Below are 12,912 nucleotides of genomic sequence, written 5' to 3'. Positions count from 1 at the left end.
TCGCACTTCAATAGTCACTAGTCGCGCGTTCGTGAAGAATCATACTCTCTACCTGTATAGTGTATACTCTTTATTTATATATTTTATATTATACATGCACATTATATTATAGAAAACACGGTACCTGTATGATGCCTTACAACCATTACCACGATTGCATTTTTTGCATTTTTTGCATTTCTTGTTTTGCTTAAGATCTATCTCGCGGCCGTCGGGACTGCAGTTTTTTCCCGCTATTTTTCTTCCGCGTTGACTGATCCAATGTAACACATTATATGCCACATTAAAACGTATATTTTATGGTATTATAAAAAAATGTATCGGCTCCCGTGATATAACTTGTAATATTATAGTAGATTCTACTTAATACAATATTAATCAGTTTAATATAATATTATCTCGTTGTAATATAAATACGTAAATATATAATACTGCCACTACGCTATATATTATATACCTATTAACCTATTATATTGCGATTGTTTTCCGCGTATAAATTGCCGTCATACCTATATGGCTATTATATACATCTATATAAATCATAATGTATTCATTAAATCATTTTACCCTTTGTTAAATATAAATTACGCATATAATATGTAATATATAATTTATGCATACTGAGACTGAAGTATGAGGTGAAATTATTTTACTGTACATTGCCATTTGTCCCCGATGATATGAATAATCGATAACTGAAATGTATACAGATATAGGCTTAAATTATATTATTATGTAAACTCAAATTTTACACAAAGCTATTTTTTAATTTTTCAATTTTGTATCTATACCCGTCAACCGATAATCATAAAACAAATTCCATTTCATTATCACTCTACTCATTATAATATTGTGAAATATAGTACCTACCTACTAGGTACCTACATAGATTATTGTCTTACTAGCTGATTACTTACTAATAATGTTAATGTGTATTATAAGTATAAAACCGTTTACACACTTCCACACCACCACTGTTCTGACGCAGTTGCAATGGATGGACATTTTACCAGCCAGCATAAAACATGGTGGATTAGCCTCGAAACAATTTCTACATGTTATAATTTTTATGAATACTGCACCTACTCTGTGCGAGCATTTGGAGTATTCGAGTTCCTGTACATTATATTTATGCACATGTCACATACATTATAGCAACTGCAAGATCACGATCATATTCAACATTAACAGGTTACAAGTACCTATCTATAATATGTGCATGTAAGTCTTAGGAACACTGAAATTATAATATAATATGACATTGTATTCTCAAGGCTATGACAAGCAAGATTTTTTTTGGCGGGGGGGGGGGATCTGAATCCTATATAATCACCCTTGGTTACGAACTCGTATATTCCGAAATATTATATATATTTTTTTTTTTTTATTAATTAAAGGCATCAAATACAAAAGTTTATTAGCCTACAATGGTTTACATGTTTAATTTATAAATATAATGAAGATTTGATAGTTGTAATGTGCTGTCTTTGGTTCTTGTCTTATATGTTGGTTGTGAGGTATTATATATATTGTATTATTGTATGTATATAATATAATGTATATAAATATTAAATATATAATCTAGTCCCTCAAGATCTACCCTATGTTGATTACGGCACCTAAGAACTTTGGTAGGTTAGAACACTTAGAACTCAGTTATCGCGACATTATTATTAAGATAATATGTAGGACAATTGTTTATTTTAGATATTGGATATTTCGATTGAGAAGTTTTGTAATGTTGTAAATTTCTCACCCCACGCACAAATATATGTTTATAGTTTCCACGGCGATACAATAGGTAGAATGTAGAATAATATTATGTAGTAAAATAAAACATAATGATATTGAACAACGGGCGCACACAAACGCGCAGACGCTGCACAACTCCAGACGTCATAATATTATGTGTTTCCGTTATAAATTACATTACACAAATATGTTCACCCAATAATTTTTTGACGTTTTTATTATTTTGTACCCTTCATATACGTATACCTATAGGCTATAATATTATATTATATAACGCATGATAAATATATTTATGACATTAATATAGATGGAAAATGCGTACATTAAAACTTTTAACCTTCATTCGAATAAACAGTTTTTGCTAACGCACGCGCATTGTGTACTTACTTTAAAATATTTAGAAACCGACGTTGTACTTAATACTTGTATGAAAGTTTTCGTGATTATTCGACTAGGATCGAATTCCACACGTTGGATGAAAACATCAAATAAAACATTTCGTATATTATTTTCTTATAACAACAATAATAATAATAGGTCACTGTAAATAAAATTCCAATAGGGTACCTTCAAGATATTTTTATTAACATAATAATCCACTCAAACGACTTCAATAAAATATTGAACTCTTATTGTTGATATACAGGCGTCGGAGGGCTATAGCGCTAACTGAGCAATAACTATTATTATAAGCTATACCATCTTATAGGGTCATCAACTGTGCTTATTCCCAATAATTTATCATCCTTTAATAATGAATCGATTAAAATAATGATTTTTAGAATTTTCACGCAATGTTACGGACCATGTTTAAAAGTATTTATTTAAGTTTTTATTTAATTTAAAGAGTACCTATCTCGTGGAATGTAGAGTCGTGGAGATACTGACTTTTTTCAAGTAAGACACCTTTTCTCTTGTAAATTAATAAGCAGATGGATTTTTTGAAACTTTTTGAGATAAATCGAAATTCGAATAAGTAGCTATTATATTATTTAACTTTGTGTAATAGGTAAAGATCCTCATATAATTGATTTAAAATATGCATATGGGAGCCAAGAAGATTTTAACATTGTATTTAAATTTTATTCTACAAAAATTTTAAAATGTGTAAAAATGTTATATAATGAAACAAATAGGTACAAGATCCAAAATTATATCTATTTTATATTTTTATATTTTTTCAAACCATTATCCTTAGTCTATATACATTTTAATGATTCAAATATCACACCTTGAAAATTTGACTTTATACAAAATTTTCAAAACAAAAAACTGCATAATTAACACTATAAAAGGTTGTTTATCATTAGAAAAACAAATACATTGGACACATTAACAACGTCCTTGAATGGTCAAAAATACTAACCTATATGTTTAAAAATTAAAAAAAAAATGCATTATTAAAGGGAAAAACAGGGGTAAGTACTTAGCATGCTCGGTCAATCACTCTATAAATATATATATATATTATTTATCAAGGCTTATATGGATGACTATGTGGTATAAATTATATCGGATAATTTAAGATTCGACGTTAAGATTTCAAAAGTAATAATTATCAAAATATACAAATAGTGATATAACTATTCGTAGCAAATCACCGATTTTTTTAAAAGGTTATAAACTTATAAAAATGAGACAATTATCTAGTTTACGCCATGATAACTAAATCGGTTAATCTGCATCCTTATAAATTATAATAAGGAATATTACCTATTCTAGACTCTAGTTATATGTTTACAGAGTAAACTTAATACAATAATATGTCCTAAATTTGCCTTATGGTTATAATATTATGAATATGCATAACTTTAGGTAATAACAAATTATTAACTGACTTGATCGACTTGTTAATGGTTAATGTATACCACCTTAGATATAATAATATGTTTTCATCATACTCATTTAATTGGTTTAATTTAAAGGGTTTGATCTAGTAATCTATGTGTGAAGTGTAAAATAAACTGATAGGATGGATATTTTATTACATGCATTTATTTCTACTTTAATGTTAATGACGAAAATAACTACTCTATAACTAATTTTTAAGCATACCTACTTTAATCCTCTCTAATTGGAGAACAATTTGTTATTACTTATTAATAATTTTTTTTTCGTTTAACTTGTTATTTGTTTTTTCCAAACGCTATCTTTAATATTTTACGTGATTCAAAATACCCAAGTATAGAAAATTTGAATTCAGATTAAATTTTAATGAATAATGAAACATCGTTGCGAATATGTGTAATTATAACATATAAAATAATCTATCTTATTGACTATTGTGATAACTTTTTATGTATAGTTTAAGTACTGGCATACTGCAACTGCATAATAATATAAACTATTATCAATTCGTATAGGTTCAGTAGATGATGTAATTTTGTCAAGCAGAAATATAATAATTATATTGTTCATATTCATGATTTTTATTCAGTTAGGTTACCTTTATCAAATTTTTAAACTACCTATAGGTAAAGCTTTTTTTATAGAACAATAAGTATAAAATTAATTTTGACAGATAACATAGTTGTAACAACTATTTATGTTTAAGAAACCTCATGAAAATTGTATTTACAATTAACTTCATAATATTTTATGGCTTCAATTTAATCATATATCATAGTCGGCCATTATCAAGAGAGTTTTATGTAAATACTTGCATTTAATCAGCTTTCATCTGTAAATAGATCAAATATAGAAATACTTTTAAAAATAAAATAGTGTTATTTGAAAAAGTTGTGTTTTCAACAAAAGTTTACAATATGATCAAGTGTCACATAATAAAGAAATCAGAAAACGCTCCAAAAAATTAAATTTCTGATTCACAATAATAAATTCGTTTTTACAATATATAAAAATAGACATGGCACATAAGTTCACTACGTAGAATCATAACCACAGTTTACATAAATTAATATTTCATGTACTTCTTTTATATCATTATATGATGCTTAAAATACGATTACATTAATTATTCAATATCATGGAGTCTATTTTTTATATGCATATTGTATACCAATAAAAATCTCATTTAAGTACCTACTTCTAATTTATTATAGCCTGTAGGGTATACTCAATTTTCTGTTTTTATATTGTTTATAGATCATTTTGTGTCTGAGTTTTCCTCACGAAAACGAAACAGTCGATTGTAATCATAGCAGGGTTTAGTACTTTAGTGTGTGTACGTATACTGTATAATATAATACATATTTTATGTATATAATATCCATCTAGTATCTGGTACGTCAGTGCACACGTATTATATTATTATATTATACACACTGCTGCAGAACAGACATAGAAATGCATGCACATAATGATATGCATTCCTCGTGGTTTTTGACCCGGTTCGCAGACGCTAGATTTTTACAATCATTTCCACGGACCAACAATGCGATAAAACACAATGAATAAAACGTGTAATGATAAAAAAAAGTACGAGGCGATGGGCGAAAGTAGCAATAATATAACGTGACGTCAAGGAACTAATAAACTGTTGTGGTTTAAAAATAAAAGTATATAGAAGAGGTAATGCCAAATGTTTCTATATCACTGAAAATCCCAGGGAAAAGGTTACATTTTATTAACTGTCAATCGTAATTTATTTGCTTATCAAACTCCAATTAAATATTGATGGTCGATGGACTACAAAAAGCAAACACAAGATTATCTCAACGTTGCATGTGCAACATGTAATCGATGTCACCAACGTATCAAGGTTGTATAAATATAAAAAAAAAGGTATATATTTATGTCTCTGTATATTGTAGGAATATGTGAGTTTTGAAATACATAGTGTATATAGTTCCATAAAAATATTTACCATCATGCATTATAACTTGTTAAGATGTCTCAAAGCGTTTACCGTGATGTATTTTATTCGCATCTATCTATTTTTCAAACTTGGGGAAACGTCCAACAACCTTGAAGGTAGCCAAAAAAAAAAAACACGCTGCAATTTTCTTCTTTGTTCATATAAACTATCAATATATCAACGACATAGATAGAATAAAAACATGTATATCAAATACCACGTATCCCGATGATCAAATGAAAAACCTCACGAGTATTGATGAAAATAGCAGAAAGGAACTTGGTGGCATTAGTGCCCAAGTAACAAATCCTCATAAAGTATAGGATATGTAGGACTATATTCATAATTTTGTCTGCAAATTATAAGTATAATCTTGATAATAATTATTAAAATGTAAAAAACAAAAAAAGCCGGTAAGTCGTGGAAGTCGCTCGCTGTACAGTAGGTTACAAGTGGGTTACTGTAAATTAAATTTAAATCTAATGATATTATATCATTGTATACGAAAAATGATTCTGAGCGAAGACGGTTTATCTGTTTAGGTCGTCTAGGATATACTATAGAAAATTAGAAATGCTCAAATCTTAGATTTAAAACGATAATTTTTATGAATTTCTAGCTTAAAATAATTTGCGAATTTTTGTGATTTTACGTAACTATGTTGTCAAAATTCAAACTTTGAATGCTTATAAAAAAAAAATTGTGACTTAATATTTTTTTATTTTTTAAGTGTTATTGTAAAAATATGTTAGGAACCTTGTATTAAATTTTCAAGCTTTTCTACTCAACAAATAAATTTTTATCGATATTTATAGAAAAAAAAACTAAAAAGTTAGAAAATTAAAATGCCAGTAAACAGCTGAAAACAAATCAAAATATTTTGAAAATTTTATCAAATATAGGAAATGCCTATATAAACATTCAGTGAAAATTTAAAGTATCTGCGATCATTTTTTTTAGAGTTACATCAAAAACCAAAATCGATTTTGTCGAAAACTGATTGTGCGTAAAAATTCAGCTTTTTTCTTTAATCTTTAGTTTGTTTAACCCGATTTTTTAGAACAATATTGAGAACATATTACTTTTGACTCCCCAAAGTACCAACTAGATTCACTTCCTAATCGAACGAGGTACTGAAGTCGAAAATCGAAGCATTTTTACTGCCCCAAAACGTGATGACAGACACAAAAAAAAACAAATCAAAAAAAAATAACACGTATTACATTTATTTTATAATACAGTCGAGTCTCGATAACTCGAATATCAAGGGAGATAAAAATTAATTTGATTTATGTATTTTTCTAGTTACATAACTCAATTTTTTTTAAAAATACGAAAAAATTCGAGTTAGGCATTATTATTTTTTATTTAATTTGCTTTTATAAGAAATATTATTATATGTATATTTATAAACTACAATTACAATTAAAAAAATATATTTTAAAACTCATTTCTTATATATGTATTTATTAATTAAAAATGTATTAAAAGATTACATTTTAAAACACAAAATATGCATAATTCTTACAATTTAAAAAAATAACTTGAAATAAGAGTTTGACGTTTGGGTCGTTTTAAAATAAAGTCTTCAATTTCTCCCAAGTACTTGAAAAGTATTTCATCTGCACCTTCGGTATTTTCAATTAGCACTCTTACTTTATCAAGTGACGCCTTCGCTTCTATTGTAGAGACAACTAGTGGATATTCATCCTCTTCATCTTCGTCTGACACAATGTTAGGAGTCGGCTATTTGATTCATAATCTAATGGATATGTTTTATTGTTTTAATACCTTTGAAACACCTAGGTTTTTCCAATTTTCCAATTAATAGTGGTTTAATTTTACCTGTGCCAGCCATATTTGATCCTAATGATCCTAAAAGAATTGTAACTTTTTTACTGTTTATTCCCCCCGCACAATTCTCTCCTTTAAAAAAAAAATGTTTGACTCGGTAAACATTTATAAAATAAACCTGTTTCATCAACATTCTAAACGTGAAACGTCATCAGGGGAATATTGATTTATAATTGGTAGGTATTTTACTAACCTGCAGTCAGAACATATTGATTGGTCAACTGAAGCGTTTTCACCACATATTTTACGAAAAACTATGTGATTCCTAATTTTCCAGTTGCTCAACCAACCTTGACTAGCTTAAAATTGTTTGTGGCCGAGTTTAGTCGCAAAAATTTCGGACTTCTCCTTTAAAATTGGTCCATTTATTGGAATGTTTAAATATCTACATTGAATAAACCAATTGAGTAAACTAACCTCTACATCGGGATACTCAAAAATCTTCATTATTTTCGTGGAGCCTTTATTAGTTTCGTACTTTTGTAAAATATCGTCTTTATTTTTCAGAATAGTTGAAAGTGTACTCGGTGGAATATTAAATTTCTTAGCAATTTCATTTTTCTTTATACCACTTTTTGTCACATCACTTATTATGTTCACTTTTTCAGCAATTATTAATGTAACCAATTTACGTTTTAGAGACATATAACTACAAATTGTACACGCCACACAACGATATACGACAACTGTCGATTATTTTACAGCACAACAGTACATAGAGATAGTTTCATTTGTACATTTATGATTGTAAACCGGTTATTCTAATGATAAAATGTAAGAAATGACTTCGAGTTATCTATACTCGGCTATTTTTATATTTGACTTATCGCGACAAATATTGTTGCATTGAGTGTATAGGAATTTTCTAGGGACAAAATAAAAATTCGATCTATCGAGTTATCGAGACTCGACTTTATTATTAGGTATATGTATTTTTCTATTTTTATATGAGTGATTATAAATTATTTAGTTTTCAAAAGTTTACCCAAGTTTTTTAAAATACTTACGACTCGGAGTTGCTATTACTGACACCTGTGACCTATTACATACAAATATACCCGTATCAGTTCAACTACATTGAACATTGAACATTCTTTAGATATGGTTCCAGCTAGTTGCTATTAAAGACGTGGTTACAAAAAATCTTTAATTATTATTAAACTAATTCGTTGTTTTAAGCTTAGAAACTAAACGTTCATGAAGTTTCTTTGATTAATTGAGTACAACTTTCATGATAGCGTAATTAGTAATGAATAATTAATACTAATTAATAAACTTAATGATATAATAAATTATTATACTGTAATAATTGTAATATGATGATATGGGAGTGTTTTACTTACTAACCTAACCTTATATTTTAATGTTTTACAATATTAATATTAAATTAATTTCAAAAGATTATGTTTTCATTTTCCAGTAATTTTTGACGACAACAACTAGTTACTTATTATATTATTGTATAATACATGATAATATACTACATTACTGCGTATATTGGCAATACACAGTAGTCATAGGTAATGTGATGTTTTATAGCTTATTTTTTTACCTTATTTAACATTTAAATATGTACATTCAATATATGTCAACAATTGTTAAAATTTGATACAGTAAATTAATATTTGCTTTTTGCTTTTTGAAATTCAATCATAATGTTATCAAATTTCAGTGATGTAAATTGTTTGCGTTCTATTTTTTACTTGTGCACTGATGTGTATTCTAACTACTATACTGCTAAAATGTATGACGGTATACACCATTTTTATAAATTATAATCATTATTATAGTATTATACATTGTTCATAATTCATAGATACTTGTTACATTTTTATAATTTTCATTTGAACATCGTTACAAACAATACACATATATTCTGTCTTTGTTAATTCATATTACACGTTTTAAATTCAATGTGTCTGTGGTAATACAATTTGATTTTGATTATTGGTTGACCGATATAAAAGCCAAATTAAAATGAGATGAGTCAATATAATTGGATTTATAATACTTATAAGCCACGAGTAGCATATTTTATCTACAGCTTACATGTTTGTTAAACTATTGGCTCTCGGTCATCGGAGACGCGAATTATAGTCATTTATCACTTACCTATAGGTTTAATGGAAACGATAGCTTGACCTATACTATGCGACCTGATAACACCACAATTCGATATTTTAATTAATAATTAGAATTATTAGCATTGTAGAAATGATGATTATTTGCTCGGAATAAAAGAGGTTATCGTAAATCAGAATACGCAGGATAGAAGTATAAATATAATTAATAATTATTTTCCATCCATTTGTATAACTTTTTTTTTGCGAACGCGTATCATTCAATTTATCGTTAATATACATACTTATTGTCTGTGAAGCTTTAATAATTTTATATTCGCTGTGTTCAAAGTAAAAGTATGCTTTACTTTAGTTTGAGACCGTTCTACATCAAATAAATTATATTGTTATATACCTGCATGTTGGCTGTTATTGTACCGTTGTGTATCCGACTCTAATACTCTATAGTTGCAATGGCTGTACAAATATCGCTGTGAATTTTATGAGAAATAATTCTGGCTCACTCGGTGACACGCCATCTATATAATATATTATAATATGTCATCGCGTTCTCTGTACACTTAAAATATTTCATCGTTTTATTGACGTTCCAATAAATTTGTTAAATCTTAAACTATTGCCAAATACCCTTTACACTCACATATCACATATTTTATTTTAGGTATAACTGCAATCACGCTGTTCATAGTATTTGTCAATTGATGTCTAAAACTCTAAATATACAAGTATATAATTTCAAATTAAACTTTGTACTTCCAAATTAGATTGAACGTTACAATTACAACTACAACTACCTGTAATACTAATATAACTATTACATATGATAATGCGTACATTCGCAGTGTACCACTGTAGTAGGTAGTTACTAGTATTGGTATTTGATTATATTTAGATTTCATATACTTAAACCCATAAATTATTTCTATACACCGAGAACGCAATACCTCAAAATATACACAGCGACCGTGTATTATATAGTTTATAATAGAGAATATACTAGAGAATATACTAGAGAATTGACTATATTATAGAATGTGAGCTTATATTTTATTAATACACCAATACTCATCCGCTGTATAGTTTTTACTTTTTACAACACTACTGCTGAAATGTACGTTGATTCCATTTGTTGTTCGGACATGTGCTGCACGAGGCTTATCACCGAATGCTACAATGTGTATTTATTATACTGTTGTTATATTATTATGCGCGTATAGAAAACTTGTAGATCCATAATAATAATAATAATATAATAAAGTTTTTTTTTTCCGTTCGACAGCTGCCTGATATAAGTATATTATACATTTATGCGTTATATTCGACAGTTACCGCACGTGTATAATATAATAGGTACTCGGGTTTCAAACATTGGCTCAGTTCGCTATCGTCAAACACAATACGGTGCAAAATGCATTTATGTACCTATTAAGTTTTAAGTAATCGCGGTGTATGCAGATAATAACGACGGCATAAATGGCGCGCACGTGGAAAACACCAGGCGTCGAGATGTCGGGAAAAACGAGGCTAAACCGAGAATACGGTTAGGTTAAGGTTCGTACGCACAATCAGTTTTCGTCAAAATCGATTTTGGTTTTTGATGTAACTCTAAAAAAATTGATCGCAGATACTTTAAATGTTCACTGAATGTTTATATAGGCATTTTCTATACTTGATAACATTTTCAAAATTTTCAAAATATTTTGATTTGTTTTCAGCTGTTTACTGACATTTTAATTTTCTAACTTTTTAGTTTTTTTTTCTATAAATATCGATAAAAATGTATTTATTGGGTAGAAACGCTTGAAAAATTAATACAAGGCTTCTAACACATTGTAACAATAGCAGTTAAAAAATATTAAAAATATATTGGCCCGATTTTTTTTTATAAGCATTTAATGTTCAAATTTTGACTTAATACGTAAAAATTACGGCACTGTTCAAATCATCTTAGATAGAAATTCATAAAAGTTTTTTTTTTTAGATCTAAGATTTGAAAATTTAATACAAGGCTCCTAACATATTTTTACAATAGCAGTTGAAAAATAAAAGAAATGCGTAGTCACCATTTTTTTTTACAAGCATTTAAAGTTTGAATTTTGACAACATATATAAAAATCACTAAAATCACGAAAATTCGTAAAATTATTTTAAACTAGAAATTCATAAAAAATTTTCTTTTTAAATCTAAGATTTGAAATTTTTTAATAAGATATAATATATCCTAGACAGATTAACCATCTTCGCTCAGAATCGTTTTTCGTATACAATGATATAATATCATTGGATTCAAATTTAATTTGATCCATTACAGTAACCCACTTGTAACCTACTGTACAGCACAGCTACATCCACTTTCCCGTTTTTTTTTTTTTGGCTTTTTTTTTGTGGATTTTTTTCCATGGCTTTTTTTCCTACATTCCGAATATACATATTACAACACCTAATGCTAAAACATAAATAATCACATAGATAAATGATGACGATCCCTTTAATCGATCCTATTCTTGGCCCGGTGTCGCACGCATGCGCCGGCCTGGCATCCCGTTCTGCTGTTTTGACAGAAGTAGCTCAGACGTTTAGAGCAGCCCTTGCTTCGGCCTCAGCTAGCCTCTCATCTTGCTCTTTGCAGCTAAGAATGTCTTCGACCATTTCATAAAAAGCTTGCGTGACGCGTTGAGAGGCAGTGATGCATTATTCGCTCGCTCATGCTGATATATATTATTATCCTTAGTACACTAAGTTATACAACTCAAAAAATAATTGCTCAAATATTGACTAAGATGAATTAAAATTCTCAAAAAACATATTTGCTTACTGAAAAATTGGGTACGTTTTGAAAAACAGAAGTTTGTATTGTCATAAGATATGCTTGAGCTTTTTTTCAAGAATTCATAAATATGCTCTTCAAGTGTAAAATTCCGAAAAATCAGAATTTGAATAATATATCATGCATAATTCAAGCATAAAAATAGGATGAGCAAAGAGTATACTTAAAAATTCATCCCATATAATAGCTTATTGAAAAAAAACTCAATATCTTTGTGAGCTGTGATTTTGTACACTTTGTACAGAGCTATGTAATTTTAATTTTGATTTTTTAGTTATAGTTCCTACTTGGCACTTACTATTAGATTTGCATAATATACGAGTATATACATTTTGATGGTTTCTGGACTTTTTACTGTTGATTAGACATACCATGAACATTATTTTTTCTATATTTGTTCATTGAAACGACCTTAAGGTCTATGTCAATGCGTACCACAAGTTGGTAGTAAGGAGATCATGTGATCTATTTATCTATGTATATATCATTATATACATGATACTACCCGACTTCTTCAACAGGAGATATGTCACATGTGTGGTCTTCACTCCCAGTGGATTGGGGCCTATAGTTGGAAACCA

General features: G+C 28.2%; 1 protein-coding gene across 3 annotated transcripts; it reads right to left on the bottom strand.

Moving 5' to 3' along the window:
• Window positions 1–6,925: 6,925 nt before the first annotated feature.
• On the bottom strand, window positions 6,926–8,119 carry LOC107164073 (major centromere autoantigen B-like). Of its 3 annotated transcripts, none has more exons than XR_016191315.1 (2): window positions 7,415–8,119; window positions 6,926–7,331 (listed from the first exon to the last, which is right to left on the bottom strand). XR_016191315.1 is itself a non-coding variant. In XM_089225234.1 (2 exons), exons 1-2 carry the CDS (start codon window positions 8,066–8,068, stop codon window positions 7,724–7,726), a joined length of 276 nt encoding a protein of 91 aa, XP_089081360.1. In that variant the 5' UTR covers window positions 8,069–8,119; the 3' UTR covers window positions 6,926–7,723. The 3 variants fall into 3 exon arrangements, 2 of the variants coding, with proteins under 2 accessions (XP_089081360.1, XP_089081361.1); XM_089225234.1 differs by having other exon boundaries at window positions 6,926–7,771; window positions 7,841–8,119; XM_089225235.1 differs by having other exon boundaries at window positions 7,841–8,119.
• Between the last annotated feature and the right edge of the window lie 4,793 nt (window positions 8,120–12,912).

The sequence above is a fragment of the Diuraphis noxia genome, unplaced genomic scaffold, assembly GCF_037042655.1.
Source record: "Diuraphis noxia isolate RWA-SAM2 unplaced genomic scaffold, SU_Dnox_SAM2 contig0004, whole genome shotgun sequence".
NCBI classification, from domain to species: domain Eukaryota; kingdom Metazoa; phylum Arthropoda; class Insecta; order Hemiptera; family Aphididae; genus Diuraphis; species Diuraphis noxia.
This window is presented reverse-complemented; position numbering and strand designations above follow the sequence as displayed.